The sequence below is a fragment of the Numenius arquata genome, chromosome 3, assembly GCF_964106895.1.
Source record: "Numenius arquata chromosome 3, bNumArq3.hap1.1, whole genome shotgun sequence".
NCBI classification, from domain to species: Eukaryota; Metazoa; Chordata; class Aves; order Charadriiformes; family Scolopacidae; genus Numenius; species Numenius arquata.
Genome location: NC_133578.1, coordinates 43,584,959 through 43,612,566, shown reverse-complemented (window position 1 = coordinate 43,612,566; position 27,608 = coordinate 43,584,959). Strand labels below are relative to the sequence as shown.

The 27,608-nt window shown below is 51.5% G+C and overlaps 1 protein-coding gene across 1 annotated transcript; it reads right to left on the bottom strand.

The window, feature by feature from the left end:
- Nucleotides 1–491: 491 nt before the first annotated feature.
- On the bottom strand, nucleotides 492–26,950 carry LOC141463432 (aryl hydrocarbon receptor-like). The gene is made up of 11 exons (XM_074145812.1): nucleotides 26,910–26,950; nucleotides 26,605–26,792; nucleotides 14,325–14,431; nucleotides 9,478–9,567; nucleotides 8,392–8,515; nucleotides 7,999–8,129; nucleotides 6,398–6,600; nucleotides 6,163–6,272; nucleotides 5,665–5,806; nucleotides 3,430–5,032; nucleotides 492–1,998 (listed from the first exon to the last, which is right to left on the bottom strand). The coding sequence occupies exons 1-11, from the start codon at nucleotides 26,948–26,950 to the stop codon at nucleotides 1,843–1,845; spliced, it is 2,895 nt and encodes a 964-aa protein (XP_074001913.1). The 3' UTR covers nucleotides 492–1,842.
- Nucleotides 26,951–27,608: the final 658 nt, after the last annotated feature.

Sequence of the window (27,608 nt, the reverse complement as noted above, 5' to 3'; positions counted from 1 at the left end):
TGGACAGCTTGCAACCACCTCAGTCACATGAGGGTGAGCCCTGCCGGCCAGCATGGGCTGCCAACAGCAGGACCTGGGCTCCAACGCTGCAACTGGCCAAACCCCAACATGCTTGAGACAGAGACACGCAACCAGCAAGCGAGATGGCTGGAGCTGAGGTCCGAAACCATTTATTGAAATGAAAAGAATAGGAAGTTCACATGAAACCAAAGCTAGACATGCAGGAGGAGGGATGATGCTTTGCCAGGTTTCTTAAAAAGTTGCTGTATTTCTGATCTTTTGAACAGCTTCTTTGTCCCATCCCATAGGATGCTACTTCGGGAAAGTAGGGGTTTTTTCCCTCCCATGGAATGGCATAAAAATAAGTCTGTCAACTTATTATATGCATACAAATGGGCTGTATTTATTTTTTGTGGGGGAAAAAAAAAAAATCACTCTAAGTACTTAAGTATAATTTTTATTCTTTTCTTTATGTTACTGATTTTTTTTTTGTACTGTAAATCTGAAATCATCTCCTTAGGTTAGGCAGCTACACTATTTATCCGCAAACTTTTTAGGCACAGATACAAGGTGTGGCTTATATGCCAGCCTGCTCCTCCTGTTTGAGACTGATCCCCACTGCCCCTTCCAGTACTTCAGACCCTATCAACCAGGAGAAAAACTGCTTATTAGTCAACCCGGACACATCATATACAATACAGCAGAACCCAGGGTGTTTGCTACAGGAGGTCTAATCTGGATCCTAACAACTGGGAACACTTGGGACACAGGGAAAGCTGGCCTTGGGGAAGGACCAGTGCAACACAAGAACACAAGTCAGGGTTCACTTTCTTTATAAAAAGGCAATAAATACACAACAGGCCACAGCCACAGGTGTCTGGCTGGGATGGTAGGAAATTTAACATCAGAGGTGAAAACCTTTCCTGTTTCACATCTGTGTAGGATCATGCATGTAATTGCAAAGCTTTGGTGAAGCTGGAGGATGTTAGTCATCACAAACCCGCCTGTCCTTTGGGGCGAGGGCTGCCTTCCACAGACACTGGCAGCCAAGTGACAGCCACGGAAGCAGCCTGGGTTCCCAAAAGCCTGGCAAAACACACCAAAAAACCAAAAATGCACTTTGTTAATGGCAGAACTGCAAAGAGTGGTGTGATGGAGAGCTCGCTCCCTGTATTCTTGGCAAAGTGCAGGATTTGCCACATGAATGTCACACCTTCAACATGGCAGCCTGGCTGGCAATAGAGAGCAATCGATTTTTTCTTTCCAGAGCAACAGTTAGGCTCTGAATGCCATTTAAAAGGCAGCAGCAACCATAAAAGGCCCAAACAAGCTGGCACTCAGTAAGATATGCAGACAGGATGGGCAGGGAAACAAGAGCCTGCCAGGGAAACGAGAGCAAGGAGGTCAGGGGGTGGGATGAGAGATGGCAAGTGACAAACATACTCCAAAGTCTGAAATCCTCCAACTACCCAAGACCCACACAACTCTTGGACACCACAAGATATAGACAAGGCTGCATGTGCCAGCTGACCTGCACTGCAGCTCGGCTCGTGCCTGTGCCCCAGGGGAACCTGCCCTCCAGCCCCACTGAGAGCCATCACCCTCCCCGGGCTAGGGACACCTTCACAGGACCAGCACAGGGAGTCTCAACAGGAGCAGGGTGGGGGGAAGTTCATAAAAATATAAGATTAAAAAAGTAAAAAACCCCATCTGAGCCAAAGCAACACACATCAAGAGCAATGGCAGGATACGTGTGGCAGGGGGAAGGTCTGCTATCTGCAACTTGAAGGCAGCTCCTTCCCCAGGGAATAGCTCTACTTTGTCCAGTTCAGTCTTTTGCTCCTAGAGACAGAAGTTGCCGCTGGAGGCATGAGGATAATCTGGCAGCGCTTCTGCCCGGGGGTGCAGCTGGCAGGGGAGGGTCGAGCTCCCCCCCAGCACTGGGCGGTCTCTGGGGAGTCCCATGGGAGTGCTGGGCAAAACACAGCTGCTTTCAGGCTAAAAGAGAGAGAGAACAGAACATTGAGGCATTTTGCAATGTTTTACTAGTATCTGTGGGGCTGGTGCCCAGAGGAGGCTGGCAGGAGCAGCTCTACCACCCTATCCTACCACCGCCGATGGTACAGCGGTTTAGCAGCGACCCCATACACCCCCCCACATCTTCCCCCAGATCCTCTCTCACAAATGCTGACACGTCACTTCATTGACAAGAGGCTGAAAGTGCAGAAAGGGCAAGTGCATCCACCCTCCTCAGCTGGCACTAATTTTCACCTACTGTTCTGGTAATTGACCTTTGCAGAACCTGACCCAGATATCACAGCCCTGCAGCTCGCTCATGAAATCTATCTGTAGGGCACCTGGACCTTATCTGAAGCAAGCACCTGGGTTTTTCACCCTTGCTGCACTGCTCCTGGCAAGCCAAAAAAATGCCAGCCACATGAAGTGGCCACCAAGTTCTCGAGATGTGTCTGGGCTGTTCTTCACTGTTCCTCAAACCTGAAGGCAGGACCAGAGTCAAGCTCTTCAACAGAGCTAGAAGGTACCTGGTGTATCGAGTTGAAGGAGATGGAGAATGGAAGGATCTGAGGTGCACAATTTGGCCTCCAAGAAGCGGCAGAAGATGCTTTGACAACATCTGTTGGCCACACAAGTTAACACAGACCCCTGTGAGACAGCAGAGCAGCCTTCCAGTAGCAGATGTCCAGCAGCAAGGCTACCCAGGGGACAGCAGTCACCAGTGCAGAGCTGGGTAAGCAGGGAGGCAGGACAGACCACTTAGACATCTCACCCTGCCTCACCACCCTGCCTGGTGGTGCCACAGGCTGGGGAAGCATCACTGCAGAGACTGGCTGTTCCAGGACCTGGACCAGGTCCCCACGTTACCAGCCCTAGCCCAGAAAGCTCATGGCCCTTGCAGACATGCATGGCATCTGCATCACAGAGAGGGGAAAAGGCCAGGCAGCTCTCACTTGCTATGCCCTCCCCAAGCAGCCCCCACTTGGGCTGTTGGTCCCAGTCCCAGGAGAGTCACTTGTGAGGAGAGCCCTGAAGGCCACCGTGACACTCAGATCCAATGCTGGAGACCCTGCCCTGCAATGCTGGATGACTAGCAGCAGCTGGATGGGCTCTCAATAGGGAGAGAAATTGGCCAGGGAATGCTTCCACAAAGGAAAGACCTTATGATACAGAAGATCTGAATCTCACATGTGCTTTGTACCACATTCTGAAGGGAAGAATCCACACTCTGGTCTTTTGCTCTTCAACTCTTGGTGCAAAGAAAAGCCCCTAAAGTCTTTTTCTAGCCATGCACCAGCTAGAGCAAGGCAATTCCTGTCTATTGACCTGACAGTGCTTGCCTCCTTGTGCCGAGACCCCCAGGAAACACCAACATGGAAAATACTAAGCATGAGTGTGGAGAAAGACCCTTACCCTGTGTCTGCTCTCCTGGCTCAGCGGGTAGGTGTATGTCCCATAGGAGTTCACAGGAGTCTCCAAGGGACTGCCAATGCTCCCAAAGCGCCCTGCAGCAGAGCTTGGGAAAGGGTGCTGGGGCACGGAGGGAACAGGGCTCAGCTGCTTCTCAGGATTAAGCTGGTATGAAGAAGGGGGGAAAAAACTGGAGTATGGAGCCATCTCTTCTTGGGACCCCCCACTGCCTGCAGTTTCCGTGCTGCATAATCTGTTCAGATTAAAGTGTACCGTTGGTGTGCTGTGCCCTGGACCCAAGCAGCCCTCATCCTGGGAGATCAAGTCTTGGCTGGTGCCATAAAAACCAGGCTGAGCTGGGGACCCTAGGAGTGGGGAAACATAGTCCTGCCATGGGCTGGGGCTGCTGCTAGGAAGGAGGTGTGGAGTGGAGTCAGGGCTGTGGCCACACAACCCGTTCATCGGCAAGTGATGGTGTTTCAGCTGGCTAGGTGGTCGCATGCAGCCCTGGCACTGGCTGGGCAGGGAGAAGGACTGGTGAGCATCCTCTTGGATGGGATGCATTGCCAGCAAGTTACCCTCCAGCCGCTGAGCCCTGGGTGGCTCCTGTGGGCAGGGGGCTCCTGGGGATGACCTGGGAACTTTGTCCCACGGGGTGCCCCATGCTGGCTGGAGGAAACGGAGCAGACCCTCCTCCCTGTCTGGCTTCCACTGCAAGCCTTCGGACGGCTCTTCCTCCTCAGCTGGCTTGGGCAGCTGCTGCACTGCAGCATGGAGGGGCTGTTCCCACAGCGGAGCAGGGGGCTGGCCTGGGGCAATGGCAGGCTGAACCACGTGCTGGGGCAGGTACTGTGAGTCCTCATCCTCCTCATGGGCCTTGTACATAGCGGTGCCTCCATACGGGCTCAGGGATGTGCCTGGCAGGAGACAGACCTGTTGTGCTCTGTCATGCTTGTTCACCAGAGTGGCATGGATGAAGGAGAGAATATCATTGCTGGTGAAGCAGTCGTTCAGGGACGGGGTGCGGTCAGGGCCCATATTGACCATCACCATTTTTTCATCCAGCAGCAGGAGCTCCAGGTCTTCAGCGTTCAGCCCCAGGCCCTCCAGCGCACCAAAGAGCTCGTTGTTGGAATAGCTCTTGTCACTCTTAATTGAGAGCGAGTCCAGGGTGGCCAAGAGAGGGTCCTCCTGCTGCAAATCCACCACCTCCTCTTTGAGGCTGTCCCCATTTGAGGAAACTGGAGCAGTGCCCATACTCCAGGCATCTCCTCCTGCACCCAGCAAGGACACATCCTCGAGGTGGTCCACAAAACTGCTGCTAAAGGAGCAGTTAGGTGTGGGATCTGGATGGGAGACATACACTGCCTTGTCCTGTCGCATCACAGCGCCCAGCAGAGAACTAGGGTCAACTCCATCCTTCTGGGAATGCCCTCTGTGGCTGTGGAAGCTCTTCTTGGACTTGCTGGCTTTCCCTTTACTCTTGAAAGGGTCAGGGAAGCCCGGGAGAGGGTAAGCACTTTTGTATAAGAGTGCCTCTCCTGTAGCAAAAGTAAAGGGAAGATGCATCGACCGTTTCCGAAGGTGCTCTCCTCCTTCTTCATCTCTGCAGGGCAGGAAGAGGAGACCCTGGCTTGTATGTGCACAAACACACCCCACAAAATGCTTCTGCAGCAAATAATTGTGATTTCTGCAATTGTGATTTCTACATGTTTTTCTACATACACACCTAAAATATACACACATCTGTAGCATAACCAAGAGGATACTTAAATGCAAAGGGTAATAGAGCTCTCCCAGGTAGAAGACACACCTTTGTCCTGCTCATCTATGCTGCAGCCACCCCTTAGGATGGGGTTGTCTGGCTGCTGCCACAGGGCAGCCACATTTGAGGTCCTTGTTGTTCCTGCACCCACATGTCCCTACAGCTGCTAGAGAGCAGCCACTGGTCTCCCCAGGGTAAGCCTGAACCAGTGCCCAGGACACATCCCTGCCCTGCTGAGGTGCAGGGCACTGCTCAGCCTTCTCCCTTACTTGTAGGGTGGCCTTGCAGAGGGGAATGTGGCTGAACAGCATCAATGCACAGTATGCTGTGGCTGCTCCTTTAAAAGGCACAAGAAGCAATGAGGAATCGAACGTGCTGCCCTGCTCAGGGTGTCCCAGAGCCCACACCAATGGAAAAAGCCAAAAAGCCAGTCTGTCCGCACCCCAGCCTGGGCTGACACAGATGGCACTTACACAAGGGGTCTCTGTGTGACAATGATGTACTCAGGCTTGCCGTTCTTGTAGACAAGCCGCGCGTTGGCCTGCACCCACTTCCAGCGGTTCTCCTTCGTCAGCAGGCGGAAGACCGTCAGGCCGCTCTCACCTGTCTTCATCACTGCCGGGAGGAAGCACACGTGCCGAGAGCTGTCAGCATGTCACCAGAGGCAGGGCCGCCTCCAGCCATGCTGCTGTTTCCAGCTAGGACAAGCAGGTGGCATCACAGTAGTAGCATGGCTGGCACATGCAAGGGACACCATCCCGGCTAAATACCCCTCACTACACACCACCCCAAGCTCCCTGCAGGGACAAGAGCTTCACAGCAAGGCATAAAGCAAAGCATCCTATGGGGAAAGAGCTGCCAGGCTTGACACAGCAGCCAATGGAGCTGCCAGGCTTGACACAGCTGCCCATAGCCCAGCCCACTCATCAGCCTCAGAGGTGGGCACGAGGGACCAAGGAAGGGACTCTTACTCCTGATGTGGTTCTCTGCACAGTACAGCATGTCGGCAGCGTGGACGAACTGGTAGCCGGTGCCGCACACCCGTAGCTCCGCCTCGGTGTAGCCCAAAACGATCTTCCCCCTACAGGAGACCGAGAATGCACCCAGCTCAGAGGCAGAGCCAGGGTGGGACATCACCCAGGCAGGGTATGGACCAGCATGCTGGAAGCCTGCAGCATCACCCCTCAAACCAGCTCTGCTGCTTACTTGGCATCGCACGCCAAGGGAGTGAAGTCCAGCTTATGCTTCGTCCTGAAGATCATGTTCTTGGTTCGGATCTGCAGGATGGATGGGGGCTGCAAGGGAGTGGAGATAGCAAAGAGAGCGAGCTGGGGTGGCAGTGCAGACCCGTCTTCAGACCTTTTGTTCTGCCCATGAAGAAATTTCAGCCTGCCTTGAAGGTTTAAAGCCTGGGAAGAGAAAAAAAGCTCAGTGTCACACAGAGAACTGGGTGGAGAGAGAAGAGAGGGAAAGGAGCTGCGTGGAAATCAAGCCATCTCGCTGCAGAGTTGATGCAAATAACCCCTTGCAACCTGTCCCTTGCGATTCCAGTGCTACCTACTAAAACAGGATGGAGGATCAAAGCAATGCGATGCTGAGCTCCCTGCAGCAACAGCCCACTGCCTCCTCCCCCTGCGGTCACTCACTGCCAGCCTGGGGCTCGGGCATACAGCAGCTGCAGAACCGAGCACATGCTGAAGTTGCGTCAGGGCATCACACAAAGCACGGACTGTTTTGCACTTTAACTGAACTATATCACAGCCCCATTAAGGATGATAGTGTTGCTTCTAAACAACAGACAACAAGGACTTTTTCTTCATATTGAGTTTCCAAACTGAAGCAGGATGAGAGAGAGATAAAACAGCATTGTTACACCTGTAGTATAAAGGCAAGAACCCCATTAACTTGCAGGAGAGAGGAGGAGGGATGAACACCACCTACTTGGTCTTAGAAGATACCTTTAACACAAAAACTTGGCAAAAGCACTTTTGTTCAAGTTTCAGCATCTCTGACAAGAGAGGAAAAAAAACCCACACGAAGAGGTTGTAGGTACAGACCAAACCTATGAAAATCAGCTTTCATGGTTTCAGCTAGGATGGAGTTAACTTTCTTACTAGCAGCTGGTGTAGTGCTAAGTTTCGGATTTAGGATGAGAATAATGCTGATAATGCACTGATGGTTTTGGTTGTTGCTGAGCAGTCAAGGCCTCTTCTGCTCCTCACACCGCCCTGCCAGTGAGTAGGCTGGGAGTGCATGAAAAGCTGGGAGGTGACACAGCCAGGACAGCTGACCCCAACGGCCCAAAGGGATATTCCATAGCATGTGACATGCTCAGGATATAAAGCTGGGGGAAGAAGAAGGAAAGGGGGGCACATTCAGAGTTATGGCGTTTGTCTTCCCAAGTAACCATCACACATAATGGAGCCCTGCTTTCCCAGAGATAGCTGACACCTGCCTGCTGTTGGGAAGCAGGGAATTAATTTCTTGTTTTCCTTTGCTTGCGTGTGCAGCTTTTGCTTTACTTATTTATCTCAATCCACGAGTTTTCTTTATTTTCCCCAATTCTTTTCTCATCCCACTGACAGGGAGGGAGAAGTAAGCAGCTGCATGGTCCTTGTTGCCAGCTGGGGTTAAACCACAACAACAGCAGAAATATCTCCTTGTTGAGAAAGGAAGGTGCTGCACATGGCAGAAAGGAGCGCTGGGTCTTTCAAGACCAACTAATATGCTCCAGCAGCGGCATGGACCCCTTGGGGTGAGCCTGCATCCCTCCTGCTGTGGAGGTCGCAGCCTGGGTCTGTACTCACCAGGAAGCCAGAGGAATTATCCAGGAGGCAGCGAAAGCGGCACACGAAGTTCCTTTCCAGAAAGGAGGAGTTTTCTGGGGGCAGCTGATCTGGCTTGTAGGTGACAGCAGAAGAGCCGAGACTCTTCTCCCCTGTGGGAGAGAGGGACTGGGAAAGGAGCAAGCAAGAATGCCCAGCGAGGGTTGGAGATCCCCAGGATTAGGGACTGCATCAGTTTGCGGAGCACATCAACGGAAACTCAGGGAAAGCCACAATGTTTGGATGAGGCTATAGCTTGAGCCACAAGGACACAAGCCTCATGCAAGCGATGACAGGGAGCTGGGCTTCCTGTTATATGTGGGGACCTACACATCTCGTGCCTACCAGGATGCTTGGCTTCCAGCCTGCGTTTACCTTCTACAGAAGGCTCACCCTCGGGAGCATGGGGTGGGCTGAGGGCCCAGTGGAGGTTCCGCCTGAATTCCTGCTGGTCCTCGGTGTGAATCAGCTCAAAGACACTCTGGTGCATGACATCTGTCTAAAGGAAAAAAGCAATGCAGAGCTCTGTGGCCTGCCCCGAGGCACCAGTTTTCATGTCCCACCTGGAAACAGCCTGTCACAGCCCCAGTTGGCCATATCTCGCCCAGTTTCCCTGGTGCTCAACTAGGTCCCTGACTGAATGAGGTTTGACACCTTCCATCAGAGCTGGTGGGAACGGACAGCACATCTGATTCTAAGGACCCCTTGCCTATGTTGGGCCAGACCTCTCCCCCTCCCCATCCTAAAGAGCCACTAACGTCAGCAATACAACTCCCCTCTTACAGCTCAGCCCCATAACACGATGTCCTTCAAAATCTTAGTGCTGACTTATAGGATGAGATGAAAACATGGGTTTTGGAAACAAAACAGCAGCAAAGCCACTCCAGCCCTACACTGTTACTGAGAGAACGCGGCACACGCTCTGGGACTTGCTCCCTCCGCCTGAGTGGGAGGTCTTCATCCACCCTGGATGTTACGGAAAGCCAGCTGCGTGTGGGAGCAACACCGAACCACAGTAACTAAAGGACTGTAGGTAAGTCCCACTTCCCTGTAAATCTGACCTAGTGCCTTCCAGGTTATTTGGGTGCTCAGATAACCACAAAAAATTGGAGCCTTTTGGGATTTGCCAGGGGTGACTGGAGGAGGGGGTGCCCAAAGGCACACCGGGCAGAGAACCACAGACATCTCACCACGGCATTACAAAACAGGGCCATGATGCCATGATAGCCTGTCAAGATAGCCGATGCAAAGCACCTGTGGGCTAGCGAAGTTGCTTTGACATCTCCCCGTGACCATGTCTGGCAACATGGGGTCCAAATTCACAAGGCCATGAAAAAGCCCCACACATTCCCCAAATACCCTGTGATCCCTTCCTCCTCACAGGGAGCTTGCGGCTATTCGCCACCAAGGAAAAATCCACTCTGCAAACACACCACAGCGACTCAGAGTTGTCTCACCAACCTGATGAAATCCCAGATAGTCCTGAATCGTATGTGAGGAGTAAAATATCAGCCCTTCCGATGTCACCACCAGGACGAAGCCATTGAGCGCCTAGCGAGAGAGAGGAGATCGGCAGGTAAATGCCACACTCACATCACACTTTTCTAGCTGGACAGTGGGTTTCATTGTGTTCAGACACTGGTCACCCGAGTCCTGGCTGGTCCCAGCTAGCAGGCAGCTGAGCCGCTGCCCCACCAAGAGAAAGGTGTAGGAGAGGAGACAAAGCATGGGGAAACCTGGAAGGAAAGGAAGCTCTTCCCAGTGGCGTCTCTCTGTTGCAACACTGAGTATGGCCCTGGTTCTCACCAAATCCACTGATGCACTGCTCAAGAAACTTCTTGGTTTCATACCCTTCCTTCAGGATGGGAACAGCACCAGAGACCACCATTCTGGCAATTGCCTCTATGCACGTACACAGCGCATAGTGTCAGAGCACATGCAGCTGAAACACAGGTTCTCACAGACCTCATGAGTCTGCTCTACCTAGCAGGGGTCAAGGTCTGCAGCTCATTCTCAGATTATCCCCCATTCTGCCTCTCTTGGGCAAGCGAAGTCTGGAGGGAGAAAAATGGGAATCAATGCTGGCATAGCTGTGCTCCCCAAGAAAACAAACTTTATGCCGGGTTTCTCTGAGGTAACTTAACTCTTCCTACAGCTGCCCAAGCGTACCCTAATCCAAACTGATGGAAAAATTTGCTTCCAGCCCAAAAGCAGTTGCTCAGACTCAGAGTTGGACATTTATACTCATCCTATGCAAAGAGCAAATAAAAGTCTCAGAACAGCTTGTGGAACAAAACCGGACACCATCAGGAGGTGGCCCCTTCTTGTATGCTGGTGGAAACAAGCCTTTCTGACAACATTGAATCAAAACTGCATTTCACGTCGGCTGCATTTAATATGTTGACCTGCGTCTATCTGGGTGGCTCCACTTGTGTAGTTCCCATCCTCTCTGCAGCCCAGGAGGGTCCTGGCAGCTGTTTGTGACCTGGGACAACATGGGGTTGGAAAAGCTGGGGGACATTCAGTGGGAGCAAATTCACCGCAGATCACCACGTGCTGCCAGTGTTGACTGGGCATTCCCTGCTGTTGCTGGGCCCACGTGCATGGGGATAGTCCTGCAGGTTTGGGAGAAACCTAGCCAGCTCCTGGCCTCGTTCACGTCCCACCTGTCCTCCGCAGGTGCCAGAGGAGAGGCCTGGAGAAGGACTGTGGTGTGCCCGTGAGGGCTGTGCACAGGCAAGGAACAAGAGACCAGCCTAGAGGTGCTGTCTCCACTGCTTGCTCCGTCGTGCAACCATCGCTTCCCTTGAGGCCGAGGTGGCCAACCCAATGCTGCGAAGTGCCTTAACCAATGAAAATGGAAAAGGCGAAAGCTAAAGCATAAGAGTTCATTTTTTGAAACTGTAGTGAAAAAGTCTAATTTCTCAAAAGCCATTTTCTTCCAAAGCAGGAGGGAGGACAGGCTGAGTCTAGTCCCTGGTGCAGTGGAAAACCGCAGAATCACTGATCGACCTCAGAGTACCTTCTTTTGGCAAATAAACGATTCACCCCAAACACATTCACAGTGACAACCTGCTGCAAGACACTCATCCAACCTGCACAGCACCATCCTTCCAAAGCATTAGTGTTTGTGGGGTAAAGGGGTGTCTGCAGCTACCCATGACTGGGATGCACACACTAGTCACAAGACACTCCTGGCCACTCTCCTCCTCTGGAGCTCTCTCTCTGCATGGTGTATGGATTTACACAATGCAAACACTCCATCCTGGAGCACATGCTCGTTTTTGCACACCTTCCACCCAAACAGGCTGAACACCACGCTCTGTTTTCACAAGATAAACACTCAAGCTGCTTCGCCCATGCAAGCTCGAAGTACTAAGCCCTCCTTGCAGAAAACAGAAAGTGCAGCCATCAATCTGAAGTTTCTAATGTATTTTTAATGCTACACAACTTACATTTTTTACAGTTCACTGGCCCTTCCATCCTCTCCTCAAGCTCCAGGACTGCAAAGTCAACATCCAAAGGAGCATTGTTTTGCCAGGCAGGAATGGGCTGACTTGATCAGAGCCTCCATCTTTCTCAAAGGGGCTTATTTCTACCAGCTTAACAAATTTAGGAGGTGGTTGGTGTTTTCTCTGAGCCAGCAGCCGGAGGACTGGCAGGACAGGACATGGGAGAAAGGACCAGGGTGCCAGCAGACAGTGTCCTTAGCACCTAGAGATCCATGAAGATCAGAAGATGCAGAGGAGCTTCCCTGCCAGTTTGTGAGGGCAGCTGCCGTCCCAGGAGCCCTGGCTTTTCATCCCTGCTCTCTGGCACCAGGCAGGAGCTGATGCGTGTGAAAGAATTGCTCATACAGGCACTGGCAGGATCCAGAGGAGCACCCCAAAGCGCTCCTAAGTGCTGCAGGCACGCGGGCACTGCACCAGCCTTTGCCAACCACAGGGGGCAAACCCCAGTGGCAAAGGCCATGAAATCCCAAGAAAATAACCAGTTCAGCTCTCCAGAAGCTGATCAGCTTTCAGAGCCATAACGGCACCGTTTGGCCACCCCTCCCTTAAGGGCAACAGGTCCCTACAGGGACACTCCTGCCAGCTTGAAGCAGGAGCCCTCTAGAAGGCGGGGGTCCTCCTGCAGCATGGACCCCAGAAGCCCTTTGTCTATCCAAGGGCAAAACCATCCTGTACCACTAACCTGGCTGCAGGCAGGGAAGCCACAGTAGCAGGCCCTGGCCTGCTTCTCCCACTTCGTTATGTATAGACATCAGGATTAATTAGGGTCTAGCACATGTAGTCTCAGCCAAGTCCAGCTATTGTTGCTGCCAACTCCTGTTTCATTGTCCTGGTCGGTGTTTCTCCCCCCTCTCCTTCCCTTTATTCTGGGCACAAATGCTCTCTATTTACTGGGGTTGATCTCAGTGTGTGGGAATCTGCAGCAGAGGTTAATTAGTGCTGCTAAATGCACTTTAACCCTTTGAGCAGCTTCAGAGGCATCACTTTGCCATGGCAGCAGCAAGCAGCATCTTGTGGCACTCTGCCCTTCCCCAACTGCACCGACCAGCAGGCTGATTTAATACCCTGCAGCCACTGATATGTACCTGCATTGCTGTGCACCTAGGTGGTCCACCCAGTTCTCAGCCTTCCTAAAGCTTGGACCCTTCAGAGGGATTTTCATGCTTAACCCCAGTTTAAGATACCTTCCTCTGCTGAGATTGCTCCTGGAGAGAGTCTTGGTGGAAAAAGACAGGCTAAAAAAGTAAAGTGGGAAAATTAGGGGAAGGGAAGGGAAGGGAAGGGAAGGGAAGGGAAGGGAAGGGAAGGGAAGGGAAGGGAAGGGAAGGGAAGGGAAGGGAAGGGAAGGGAAGGGAAGGGAAGGGAAGGGAAGGGAAGGGAAGGGAAGGGAAGGGAAGGGAAGGGAAGGGAAGGGAAGGGAAGGGAAGGGAAGGGAAGGGAAGGGAAGGGAAGGGAAGGGAAGGGAAGGGAAGGGAAGGGAAGGGAAGGGAAGGGGAGACCAAGAGACAAGACAAAAGAATTTTGGATGTCGAAGGTGGCAGACCAGGTGGTAGTAGTTTTTTAAACATGTAGAAGCATTTCCTTGTGGAACAGAGGCAGGTTCTGAGCCCCTCCTGTGTCCAGGATCACACTGACAGGCCCCTGGAAGAGCCAAACATAACCCCAGATCTTTTAACATACAGCTTGGTACCTCTACAAGGATAACACCACACTGATGAGCAGGACATCAATCCTCAGCAAGCCCTGCTGAGCATGGTTTTATTATATCCACAGCAGAAACCCCTCAGTTTTCTGGTTATTAACCACGTTGGCTTTAGCATTTCTCTCACTAGGCACTGAGATCCTGGCTCACCAGCTCTCAAGCAGCACGCTAATTATACTTACTGCTAAGAGCTAAGCGAGCTTTTGGAAAAGAGCTGGGGCTGACCAGCACGCTCACCCCACTCCAAACGACAGCCAGGCAGGGGACAGCGCTGCAGCCCATGCTTGGGTGCCAGGTGGAGAAGGAAGGAGAGACCTGTATCCTCGCAGGACCGCATGCTGCCGGAGCCTGACCTCTTCCTATTCACCATGCACGGTTCAGAGACAGCAGGTCATCTCCCGGCATCTCTGAATAAACCATGAAAGCAGCAGCCTCAGTCCAGCCATGCTGCAGCCTCAACAGTGTTGCCTCCAGCATCAAAGGAGCCAACTATATGCCTCTGGCAGAGCGCCCAGGGTACCTGGGGTATACGGGCTGAGCATACGGCCCATCAGCACCTATCTATGTACTCAGTGTCAAACATCACTGCCTGGAAACCAGGGAAGACTTCCATGACGTTTTCTTCTCTGTTTTCATCAGTGTTTGGACAACATCCCTGAGTTGGGGCCAGTGTGCCCACCACACTCAAAATGTCTTGCTCTGTGTCACACCTACAGCCCACTTTACACATGAGGGCAGAGAAGCAGAAGAGCTGAATCTCCGAAGTCAGAAGTTTAGCACTGCCTCCACTGAGATGGAGGGGGTTCTGACACCCTAACAATTTACAGGTGGCAATTTTCTCCAGGAAGGATGAGAAAAAGAAAGGAGAAGCAACACAGTTTCTCCCCCAGAGACCCGAAGAGGTCTTGAACCTCTGCTCAGTCAGAAGCACTATGAGCTACACTACAGGAAATCACTGCTTCACCAAAACAGCCTGCAATCAATAACACGACAGCCTGCTCTTTGGGTAAAATTCAAAGGAGCTGGAAAAGGGACAAGAGGAAAATCCCTTGAAGGCATCTGCCAGGGAGAGGTGGCCAGCAAGGAGCACTAACCTGTAGGAGCAACTCGCCCTCTGGTACTGCTGCTGAGCCCGGAACTGGTCCATTGCTGCAGTCTCCATCCCTCTCCGCCTCTTTGGCACCATGATTCTTTAGAGCAACTGCATGAAGCAAAGGGAAAGGACTTCAGTGCTGCAGTAACACAGGCAAGACACCACCACAAACATCCAAAATGTGGACCTGGCTGCAAAGCTGGACAATGCGCTGCCAGGGGAAGTTGTGACGTACCCTTTGTTTCACCCCTCAAAAGAATTGATTTTAACAGGACATATTACAATCACCCAATACCCTCAACTACGTTTTTTTTTTTTTTTTTTTCCTCCCAGACCTTTAGCAACTAATATCCTAAACTTCCTTTCTCCCCCCAACCTTTAACAACCTACAAGTAAAGAGCAATTAAAGCCAGGGATCAGACAGGCATCAGGAGAATAACTACGAGGTCCTGCATTTATCACCAAGTAGCTGCAACCAGTAGCACAAAAGGATGCGTTTAGTGAGCTCACCAGCTGGCAATCTCTCTTATCATTTAGTAACAGCAACCATGCAGGTCCCCAGTCCCGATGTGGACACAGGGTCAATGCCTCACACTACTCCCTGCAAACAGCCCTCGGTGCCACATCACGCACACCCCCCCAGGCTCTTGGGGCATGGCAGCAGTTCTCTTCTTGCTGGGGGAGTCACTGCACCCAGCATTTCTCTGCAATGCTGAACAGATCAGCTCATGCACGCTCTGACTCCGAGAAGGACAGCCGACCAACAGCAGCAAAACCCTGCCCTTTGTGAAAGGCATCACAGCAAACCCCACTCTCCTCCAGGAGAAGGAACGTGCCATTCTGAAGGGTACAACCTGGGTAGTTCAGTCGAGGATGTCTCATCACAGTTCAGCAACATAAAGTGTTTATTCAATCAAATTAAGGCAAGCCACAGCTCACAGTGCGAGAAAAACAACATGGAAAAACACACAAAGATACAGATGTGGATACCCACGACCACAGGGAACCTAATAGCAATCAGTGCACAGTAAATATAGATGAGGAAAGCCGTCACTCAGTTTAACTAAAAGATTTGCCTATAAATTTTGTACTGTGCTCCCCGAGACCACAAATCCCAGTGATATTTTAGGGTGGATGAAATTTAAAGAGTAATATGGCAACAGGAGGCAAGGGAGAATATAGCAAAGCTGTGAAGCTTCTTGCAAGCACCGCAAGGGCAGAAGGTGGCATTTGGCTGCCAATAAACCAGCTGCTCCCACCAGTACTTGTGAGGAAAGGTGTGCAGCACCAGCAGCAGCTGCCACTGCAGCCTGCCCTTGTTCCTGCTCAGAGAGAGCAAAAGCTCTTTTGAAATTGCTTTTCCCCGTCTCCTGTGCTACAGGAGCCAAAGAGCTGCCGTGCTCAGATGTGACGGGAGCATCAAGTGGACCCTGGAAGCAATTTAACACCCCATATAGCTGTCAGCGGGAGCAAAGCCACGAGTTGAGACAGAGCAGCAAGTCAAAGGCACGAGGCACCAGCCACCAGAGCATAAACAGAACCAGGCTCTGTAACACTCAGCTCGCCCTGTGCTTTGCCAAAGCGGCTGCTGAAACTCAGCTCCCTCCATCCACGTGGAGCAGATCCTGAATGACCTCAGCACCTGCGTGCAGAAGCTCATGGGTGAGCAGCTTCCCAGCCGCTGTGAAAGGTGGATGCTCCAGGTGCATCTCTGAGCCTTCCAGGACTACAAGGTCCGAAGCTGAACCCAGCAGTGCCTGTGTTCACTAGGCAGGCACCAGCAGAGGAGCTCGTTTGGTCTCCAAAGCAGAGTCCCCCCCATCTGTCAGCTTCTCTCTGCTGGGATAAGCAAGCATGCAGCAAAAGCATGCTGTCCCCTGCAGACCCGCTCTCTTCCACAGCCAGGGTTCACCTTCCATCCCCAAGTCCTCTGCATCCTCCATGGGCGTTCGCCAACCACTGGCTCTCAGGCAGGTGGGAGCAAGGAAGGATGCTGTGGTCTGCAGAGCCTTACTGGTAATATACACAAGGCTTTGGGGACAAAACACACTTCCACCAGACCCAGGACCATTCCAAAGATCAGTTCTGCTCCGTACAAAAGCAAAGCTTGTCCTGGTTCTAATATTGCTTTCAATGAAAAGAAAAAACCCGGTACACCAGCAAAACCCCTGCTTCTGGGAGGTCTGGGAAATTCTCCTCAGGCTCAGCCCGCACAGATTATTTCAGGAGCTATTTGAAAACTGAGGGGCCAACAGTCTGGGATTAAGTTTACAGCACGTGTTTGTACAACAGTGGGTCAGTCTCGAGTGTGCTGGGGTGGACATGCACATGCTGCCATGTCCCAACCGCTCGCCCACCCTGAACCCCAGCCTGCTGCCAGTGCTGCTGCCCAGGGACCGCCTGGGGTCCCCTGCCTGGGTCAGGGCCCGACAAGCCTGCACAAAGTCCCAGGCACAGGCAGGCCATTGGGCAGAGCAGTGTGCAAGTGTGGCGGCCACATCGTCCAGGCAAGGTCCTGGGGTGTGGATGGAGGAGGTTTCTGGCAGCGCTTTTCCAGCAACTCACTTTTCTGATCCCTGGGAGCAAAATGCAGGAGCTATGAATTATTAAAGGTCTTCAGTCCTCCTCTGCTAGCTCCCAGACTGCTGCGCTGGAGGTGCAAGATAAAAATAAATCTGCACGATGGAAGAGCAGCTAAAGGGTGCTGCCCTCTACTCAGAGGTCTGATTTAATGGTTTGATATTCCTCCACAAAAGTAAAAATTGATCACAACTGCTGCCTAAAAATAGACTTCGCTATCAGCGTCTGGGCTGCTCTTAAGCTGTGGGGCCAGAGGAAACACAAGTTAAAATCAGAGAATAGCCCAGTATCCCCCATGCAGATGCCTGCCACCAAGCCCAGCCTGCTCCTGCAAACAGGATCGACCCATCAGGGCTGAGGGGCTGCCAGAATCCCCGTGAGGGTTTTCCCCGTGACCTTCACCAAACAGTGTATATTCCATCCAAGCCACCCAAGGAACCCCAAAGATGACCTGCTCTTGGCTGCAGACATCTCAGGCTGGCCTCCTGCCTGGTGTCCCCCAGCTTTGTCTCTCCATAAATAGCCCTGTGCAGCCCTTCGGTCAGCAATTCAGCAGAACTGTCACAGCGCATCAGCCCGATGGAGCGGAGATAAGCCAGAGAGCTGCTGCAGCATCCTCCCTGCTGCACAGCATCCTCCCCTCCTGCCCGGCTACCCCGGGGAAGGGCAAAGCAGGAATGGAGCAATCTCAGCACTAGGGGAAAGAAGAGGTGTCCTGCTCAACATAGCACCTGCCTTCACGTTGGGCAGGGAGACAAGGTGCAGCCTTCACTCTTACAGTGTAACTGGCGACAGGCATTTGGAGGGAGGGGGGGGAAGACAAGACAAAAAAAAAAATAAAATAAAAAGAGATGGAGAAGTGACTTTTCCTGGGCTCCCTCACTCTGGTCACCAGCATCACCTTTGCTGCTGGCAGCTGTGGAAGGAGGAAGGTGAGGAGAGGGAAGCTAGTCACCTGAAAGCAGCAAGGCTTGCATTTTTCCTGTTATTTCTCCAAAGAAAAAAAAAAAAAAAAAGAGCTTCTGCCAGGACCCACAGTCTATTTTGCCACAAAAAGCCTTTTAGTGAAGGGGAGGAAAATCTCTGTTCCTGCCTGGCCCCTCTCCAAGGAATGAGGTCCCTGCTTACATCTGCCTTCCCATAGGAGGAGGATGGTTTCTGCACCATGGTGGTCCTCACACATAGGTGCCCATGTTGCTCACCAGATCGCTGTTGCCTGGCCCTTTGCTGTCAACCCCAGGGAGCAGGAGGGCCGAGGGGCCAAGGAGGGTGGGTTTCGTCCCTCCATCTCCAGGACAGCACTTCCCTCGGCACCCAGCCTGGGAAGCTGTTTCACATGACACTGAAGGGACACCTTGTCGACTACCAGGTTTGCCAATGAACTCCTGAACCTGCCAGGGCTTTGTAGACCTGAGAAATCTATGCACCAACAAGCGGGTATTAACATTTTTGAGAGGATATCTCCCAGCCCCCTTCCCTCCACACAGAAAAACCTCTAAGAGGGAACAGGGTTTTCCGTCGGCTACTGACTGCAAAGAAGGAAAATGAGATGACTTGGTCCCAAACCCACTCCAGCTGTTGAAGCAGGAGAAGCAGCAGAGGGAAACCCAACCACTTCATGGCTCTTCAAGAGCAGCAAGGGGTCATGTCTCCCCACCACTGCATTTAAAAGAGGTGAGAAAACACTGAACCCAGCTGCAAGTGATGGCAGGGACATCTGTGTGGCAATTATTAGTCTGAGCAGGTCTTACAGGGGGAGAGAGAAGAGGGGGTTTAGTAATGGTACTCCCTGCAAGCATTCCACCATGGGGCTCAATGCCCCAGTGAGTACCAGACAGTCTCCAGGGGAAGGAGAGATTGGTTGATTTACTTATTAATGAAATTGCCTTCTATCCACCTCTCTCTTTCTGTCATTTGTGGCAATTCCTTAAAAAGCCGGTCTCCCACCCACACAGCAGTAAAAACCTTACTGTGAGAGATATCCAGAACTTCCTTTTCCACCCACCTCTCCGGCTCTGAGACACTCAAGGACAGAGGGACCTGCAGCTCTGCTGCTTGGTGTACACACCCTCACATCAAGTAACCCCTCAAAATTGTTCTCCTGCATTTTATTACAAAGAAGAAAAAAATATTGGGAACTTAGAAAAAACCCTCTTCAAGTTTCTTTTGAATAAGCTGAGGTCATTTCATTTTTAATCTAAACCTTCAATCTAGAAGAGTCATTTTAGCAGAAAAGTGGTTTTCCCCCAGTCAGAATGATATTTTCCTTTAAAAATAAATAAATAAAGGAGTGCTGCAGTCTCCCCTCTGGCTTCTCTGATGGCACCTATGTTGTCAGCATGCCAAATCTGATCATTGCTCAGTCGTTTAATCCACATGTTTTACAGCAAGCTTACACGTCTCCAACTATTTTGAGAAGCAAAGAACAGGAACATGCACTTATTAAAGTGTATCCCATTCTGGGATATATCTTTTTTTCATATTGTCCAGCATGAACCGAGCTCTTCCCAGCCAATACAAAATTATTCCACTTCTGCATACGACACTTAGCAAATGTAGCCAGCAGCTCCTCAGATGCAGAGCATTTGAAATGCATTAGAAGGAAAGAGCATCATGGAAACAGGAGAGAAGGAGGCAGAGATTTGCTAAAGCCAGGCAGCAGAGCCATCTCCTCCCTGACTTGCTGAACCGTCAGTTCGTTTCTCACTACTGAGCTGTAAAAAGCCCATTTTCTAGCAACTGGTAAATACTTCTTGAGTTTTCCTTTGCTTATTCATAATGGATGCTACGGTTTTACTTACCATTTCACAGTACCTGCCGCAGCTCCCTGTTGACAGAAATTTCATTAAATAGATGAATTATTTATCCCTTGCCTGAATGTTATGGATACACCACCTTCTTTGAGCACGCATAGTGAATAATGGATGTCCTGTTAAAAGATCTAATTGCACTTTTAAAAGCAAGGAGGTTTTGACTACGGGCAGCTTTCTGTTGCGTCACCAAAGGCACTTAGGTCTCAAAGGGGGAAGCACGTGCAGAGGTTTGAACAAGTACAAAAAGGACAAAGACCTGCCAGGCTTTCCCTTCTTCTTGTAGCGTTGGCAGCAGTTTGAACCCTCCCGCTTCCTCCACTCGTCTCTCAGGAGCTTTAGGTGTGTGTCATCCCAGCTCAAATCCTTAACCTGGAGTTTCTTCCCAGCTCTGCTCCCATGCCTACGTTTGAAGGAGCCTTGAGAGACGCTGGCTGCTGGTAGGCAGCAGAGCAGGGAGCCACCAAGAGCCCAGTGTAAACCACAGAGACCTCCAACAGTTTCCTACGAGCTACTCTCATGAGGCTTGGGGAGAAACATTTTGCAAGGAAAGCATGCAACAGGAAAATTGCCTACCTAAGGGAAATCACAAGACTTTCCCAGCTTAAATTGCTCCTCCAAGGCCAGCTCATTACCGAGGCAATAAAGAGAGCAGGGTGATCACAGGACCAGGCTTTATTTTCTTAAACCGTCTCTTAGGCTTTGCTGCTACAGCTATTTGCAGTATGTGGCTCAACAGCTCATAAGGTGGGGGTGTAGATGAAGTGAACAAATGAGCAACGTTAGTCATCTCAAAAAAACCACACATCAATAAATGCACATCCCATCTCACACCTTCACCCGTAAACAGAGGTTTCAGGGCCACAATTATATGGTCTAAAATAACTCTATAATTTAAAGCACTTTTCCAGTCCGACCCGACCGCCAGGGAGCAGTTGAGGCACTTTTTGGGCCACTCCACAATAACTGCATTCATACCATAGTTGAGAGGGTTAGGCTCAGCCCTGAGGCTGCACATTGATCCTGCAGGTGCCACCTGAGATTTTAAGAGCACTCCAGGAAAACCCCCAAACCCTCAACACCTGCAGGAGTATTATCTTTTTAAAACACATCGGAGAGGCAAACTGCTTGAGTTTCCGATAAACAACACTAACCTTCCATACAAAACACACTGTGCACAGCTCAAAACCACGCACAGCCTAAAACGAAGGCTACATCTACCCTCTGATCCATGATGACAGACTGCGCAGCTGATAATCCACCTTGAGCCAAAGTTTTCTAACGTCACAATACATGCCAGGGTATTTTCCTCCTCTCCTTCCAGCCAGCGATGCACCTGAGCTAACTCAGCAGCTGGCAAGCCAAGCTCTCCAAGGGACAGGATGCTGCGCACGGGCAGAGGTGCATCTGCATCCCCAAGGAGCCCCATTTCGAAGTGGAGTTAGCACATTACTGGCTTACAGCAAGGCTCAGCAGCGATGTTCAAGCACACGCCTCTTGGCACCATGGACTAAGCTTTTCCTACCCCTCTTCCTATGGTTTATAAACCTCAGACTCGATTCAGAGCCTCACGTGAAATGAAGGCTGCAGGTCAATTGTTGGGCATTGGTACCACAGCAATCACAGCCACCTCAAGAGCATTTTGATTTCAGCCGAGTGAGCAAACATCTGCATTCCCAGTAGTGTGCCGCTATGTGCTGCCTCCTCCCAGCTTTAGTTTGAGGAACAGCTGGAAAACCTGTGCTGCGCCATAGCCCTCCGAAACAGCCCTGGGGGACACCGCTCGTGACCGACCACCAACTGGATTTAACTCCATTCACCACCACCCTCTGGGCCCGGCCTCCAGCCAGTTTTTAACCCAGTGGAGAATCCTCCCATCCAAGCCATGGGCAGCCAGTTTCTCCAGGAGGATGCTGTGGGAGACTGTATCAAAGGCCTTACTAAAGTCCAAGTAAACAACATCCACAGCCTTTCCCTCATCCACCAAGCGGGTCACTTTGTCACAGAAGGAGATCAGGTTTGTCAAGCAGGACCTGCCCCTCATGAACCCGTGCTGGCTGGGCCTGATCACCTGGGCATCCTTCATGGGCCGCATAATGGCACTCAGGATGGTCTGGTCCATGACCTTCCCAGGCACCGAGGTCACACTGACAGGCCTGGAGTTCCCCGGATCATCCTTCCCACCCTTCTTGTGGATGGGCATCACATTTGCTAGACACCAGTCAGCTGGGACCTCCCCAGTTTGCCAGGACTGCTGGTAAATGATGGAAAGTGGCTCAGTGAGCACCTCCGCCAGCTCCCTCAGTGCCCTCGGGGGGATCCCATCCGGCCCCATAGACTTGTTTATATCCAGGAGTTGGAGCAGGTCCCTCACCACCTCCCTTTGGATTATGGGGGCTTCATTCTGCTCCCCGCCCCTATCTGCCAGCTCAGGGGTCTGGGTACTTGGGGAACAACCAACTCTACTACTAAAGACTGAGGCAAAGAAGGCATTAGGTACCTCAGCCTCCTCCTCATCCTTTGTCACTATGTGGACTCCCACATCCAATAGAGGATGGAGATTCTCCTGAGTCCTCCTCTTGTTACTAATATTTTTATAGAGATTCTTTTTATTGTTTTTAACATCCAAGGCCAGGTTAAGTTCTAACTGGGCTTTGGCCTTTCTAATCTTTTCCCTACATAGCCTTACAACACTTTTGTAATCTCCCTGAGTGGCCTGCCCCTTTTTCCAAAGGCCATAAACTCTGCTTTTTTCCCCCAAGTTGTGACCATATCTCTTTGTTCAGCCATGGTAAGCATGTCATGGTAAGCAGCATTCCCACAGACAGGAAACGTTTGTATACGCTTTGAGCTGCAAAGCCAGGCAACAGGGTAAAAGAAAGGCACCTGGGCATCTTGCAGAGGACAGCGCTGCTGCTCCATCACAAGAGAAGCCTCTTCCACCCCACCACAGATCAAACCTGTCATGCTGGGGGGTGCTTGCCAGTGGCATAGCTGGCTCCCCACCATCCTTGTCGGCCCTGCACTGTGTCACAGGAAAATCTGCTGTCCTGGGGTGGGCACTCTGCAATCCCAAAGCACTTCGATGCCTTATGAACTGAGGGTTAAATGGTCCTTCAGATGGTAAAAGTCAGAGAGAACCTTCTGTCTGACATCAGGACACCTGGCCACCCAACTTGCAGCCCAACACTCATCTAAACAGTGTTATATCATTATTGCTGTACAAGACAAAAAGCAGTGTCTCCTCCTTCCAGGAGGAGACCATGGTCAAAACTATCATGGCCACAAACCCTCCTTCCCCAGAGATGCTGCACACACATGGCAAACTCCTGGAACAGAACTGCTTCCTGTTCTGCTAAACTGGAAAGATTTGCCAGGCTGCAAGAAAGAGAAGAGAATTAGCAGACAAACAGACACACAGATGCTCTTGCCCTTTGGAAGAAGACAATCTGGCATCAGGGGCTTCACAGCAGAGACACCCAACTCAGTACTTGGCACGTACTGTGAAGGAAATGTTTGTTTAGATTAATAACCCTGCTTAACAAAGACAACGTTTGATGGTCTCTAAACCACTCCAAAGATTAAAGAACAAAACACTAAATGACCTTAAATCCTCTGATTCCTATCACCTAAATGCAGGCCTAAAATCATGCTACCAAACAAGCAAAAAAGGGAGCAGGGAGGGTTTAAATTTAGGCCATATAAAATACAAAAACCCTCATGAATGAAGGAAAAACATCTCTTTTTAAAAAAATCAAAGACCTCCTGGCAATATCTCCCCAAACCAACGTTCAAAACTCCACTGTTCAGATAAAAGCACACACAGAGGCTTCTTGCCTGTGATCTCTCGCCCAGCTCTGACAGCTGAACAGCTGGTTTGCTTCCACCGCACAGCTCAGTCAATCCACCCTGACCTGTGCAGATCGACCACTCCAATGTAAACACAGGGATGTGTTTAACAAGAGCTGTGAAGCCTTCTCTGTGTTTTGAAGAATTTATTATGGGGCCAGAAGGTGATTGGGAGCCCAAAACAGAATGAAAGAAGCTCCCAAAGATTTTACCAGTGACCAAGATCTAGAACCTATCTGGGTTTTAATCGCTTATGCCCGTACAAATTTCCCCATACACAAGCTACACATAAATCAAGATGCTGAAACAAAATAAAAAAATAATTAATTTCAAATAGCCAGGAGGAGACATATGAGGAATTATTTAAGAGGGGGCTGGAGAGACAGCAGCTGGCATAAACCTGCTGGGTGAATTGATGTCAGTGATCATTCTCACCACCTGAGATCTGCTCCAGGAGGACATGCTGTGAAGATGTTTCTCCTCATAAGGCCTGGCAGCACACTCTAGTGTCTGCCCCTGCTTTTCCTTGGTCTTCTTTCGGGGAGTGCCCAAGCAGTGACACACTTGAGCAAGGGAGAGGCCAGCTCCTACTTCCTCCCCAGTCAATACGAGGGTTTGCACTGCCTGTTTTCAAGCTGCCTTCTGACAGATCCAGGATGGGCTGGCTGCTCTCAATAAACACAAGACGACCCCAAACCATTTGCGTTTGATCCAATCTCATACAGGACTTGTCAGCATTCAGCAGCTAAAACAGCCTCCTTGGGATCCCGTCTCACATATCCAAGGATGCTGAGCAGGGGTCGGAGCACACAAGCTCACACAGCTCAGCAGGCAGACCCCAGCTGCCCCTCTTAACCCTGTTCCCTGATAGAACAAAGGAAAAAAAAAGCCCTAAATGTGCAGATGACCAAAAAAAAAAAAAAATATGCAAGGAAGGAATAAGTAGAGTATTTTGAACAGCAGCCTTCCAAAGTTGAACTTTATCTCAGCAACATCACCTCGGCATTTCATGAAGGGGACTAAAGCCACTTAAAATAATTTGATTTTGTAGACAAGCTTGCCCAGAGCTCCTTGTAAAGATTATTTTTTTTTTTTTACAGCTGCAGAAGAGACTCAATGAGGTCTACAATAACTATTTGCATCTAAACGGCTGAGGCTTTCCTCCTTCCCTCCCACACCTGAATTACCGCGACCTGCCTTAAACCAGACAGAGACAGGTACCATCCCATAGGTTCTGACACACTGATGTGTTCACTGGTTGGGAAGTTGGCCCCATGAAATCAAATCAGATGGAGTGGCAGAAAAAAAAAAAAAAGAACGATGAGAGAGAATCTCAGAACGGGATTTCCTAGTTTCTCACAATGAAGAGCCAAAGTAACCCACTGAGCCAGGGATGCAGGAATGTCAAACCCCAGGAGGCACAGCCCTAGCAGAGTACCGGCAGGGCAGAGGAGCCGTCCCCTCAACTCATTCTGTGCTCACTGTTCCCCAGCCAAGCTCGTGCATCATCCTGGCACAATCACCCTGGAAAGGACAACAAGCCCAAAATCAACTCCTGGTGTGACACTTTGGAACAAGACCAGCCATTTCAAAACCACCCTTTTAAGGAATTGCTGCCACCCCTCTGTTTTATAAGTTCTTTAAAGTGGAAGTGGCTAAAGTTAAATTACTACTGTTTCAGGGGAAGAGCAAGGCCTGCACTGTGCCATAGACTTCCACCCCACGGAAGAACAAGTGTGCTTCAGAACCATCAGCTCCGTGCCGGTCCTCCTCTGCTTCAGAGCACCGTCGCAGATGACGCGTTTCGGGCAACACGTTCAGCGTTGCAAAGGCTGATGCAGCAGAACTCCTCAGCAGGGCAAAACCAGCGTGGAAAACCCAAACAGCACAGTCAAAAAAAAATTGACCTGGTGCTGCAAGGCAAGTAACTCCTCTCTAAGGCCATTAATTTCTCATTCCACCGCTTGCCAATCCTACAAGGGGAAAGGGAAGGGGAAAGGGAAGGGGAAAGGGAAGGGGAAAGGGAAGGGGAAAGGGAAGGGGAAAGGGAAGGGGAAAGGGAAGGGGAAAGGGAAGGGGAAAGGGAAGGGGAAAGGGAAGGGGAAAGGGAAGGGGAAAGGGAAGGGGAAAGGGAAGGGGAAAGGGAAGGGGAAAGGGAAGGGGAAAGGGAAGGGGAAAGGGAAGGGGAAAGGGAAGGGGAAAGGGAAGGGGAAAGGGAAGGGGAAAGGGAAGGGGAAAGGGAAGGGGAAAGGGAAGGGGAAAGGGAAGGGGAAAGGGAAGGGGAAAGGGAAGGGGAAAGGGAAGGGGAAAGGGAAGGGGAAAGGGAAGGGGAAAGGGAAGGGGAAAGGGAAGGGGAAAGGGAAGGGGAAAGGGAAGGGGAAAGGGAAGGGAAAGGCATTCAATATATTCAATGATTTGGAATTGAAAAGAGAGATTGTGGTGTTTCTGAGGTCACATGCAGCACTCAAGTCACTGGTATTTCAGAAGGAAAATCCAGGGCTGCCTAAATACCCTCCTGTGGACTCCTATTAATTACAACAATTATAGCCCAGTGGAATGCAGACATGCCTTTAACATGGCCTGTTTTAAAAGGCTCTCAAATAAATCGTAACCACATCACAGGTAATTATTATTCGTTGTCAGCACACTGAGTATTTCTCCAGTCTATTATAACAGGGGAAGAAAAGTCACTTGCATCCTGAAACTTTCCAACTGGGCTGCACAATACACCGCTGCCCTTGCGGCTGCGCCTGCCAAAGCCTCAGCACGGGATCACGCAGAAACCCTGCCACCTAAACCTCAATTTTCTACTCCAGTGGAACCCACAAACAAAATCAACTTCATCTGTCCAGTTCCCTCTAATTCAAAAAAAAAAAAAAAAAAAAAAAAAAAAAAAAAAAAAAGGTCGGAGCTCCGCTTTTGCCCAGGCACGACTCGCCCTGAAGCCTTGCAGTTTGAGATTGCAAAGCAAGAAAAAAAGGGGAAACCCACTTCTAAGGGGGAGGGGGAAGGAGGGACGCTCCCGCCGGCGATGCCCCTTACCACTGAAGAAGCTCTTGGCGCGGAGGTAGCCGGCGCTGAGGCGCAGGACCGACAGCTTGTCCAGCCCGGCCACCACCTCCTCGGGGAAGGGCAGCAGCCCGGCCAGCCGCTCCAGCTCCCGGTTCAGCCGCTCCCGGTGCCGCTTGGAGGGGTTGGAGGTGCCGCCTTCGGCCGGCCCCGGCCGCACCCTGCCGGGCAGAGCCGCGTTACCGGGCGCCGGTCGTGTCCCGTCCCGTCCCGTCCCCCCTCTCTCCCTCCTTCCCTCCCCCCCCGCCCCGGGACGCTTCTCCTCGCCCTCCACTCACGCCCGGGGCGCCGGCTTCCTCCGCTTGCGACCCGCGTACATGGCCGGGCGGGGGGCAGCGCTCCGCGCATCCCCCGGCAGCCGCCGCCGGAGAGCCCCGAGCGGGCCGCCTCCCCGCAACCCACCCGCAGGGAGAAGGAGCGGGAAGGGCCCCGCCTCAGCCTCCGCCCCGGGAGAGGAGGGGCTGGGGGGAGTGGGGCCTGAGGGGCGTAAGGGGATATGAGGTCTGACGGGGGATTGGGAGGTGAGGGTGATGACTGGTGGATGGGGGAACTGATGGGAGAATGAGGGTGAGGGGTGAGATGTGGGGGTGATGGGTGGATGGAGATGAGTGGGGATGTGGGGGGCTGAAGGGGGATTGGGAGGCGATGGGGGGAAGTGGGGGCGAAGACAGCTGGCTGGGAGTGAAGGGAAAATGAGGGGTTATGGGGACAATGAAGGGTGGGGTTGTGGGGGTAACGGCAGGTGGGTGCGGTGAGCAGGGATGTAGGGGAGTGGGAGGTGAGGAGGGATGTGGGGGTGACGACTGGCAGATGGGGGATGAGGGGAGAAAAATAGGGCAGTGAGCCCCAGCACCCGCATGGGTGATGTGGGTATGAGCACTTGTGTCACTGCAGTCGTGTTGGTATGACAGGATGACTGTCAGCGTGACTGTCTGCATATCAGTGTGCGTGCCACTGTGAGGGTGCGTGTGCCTGAG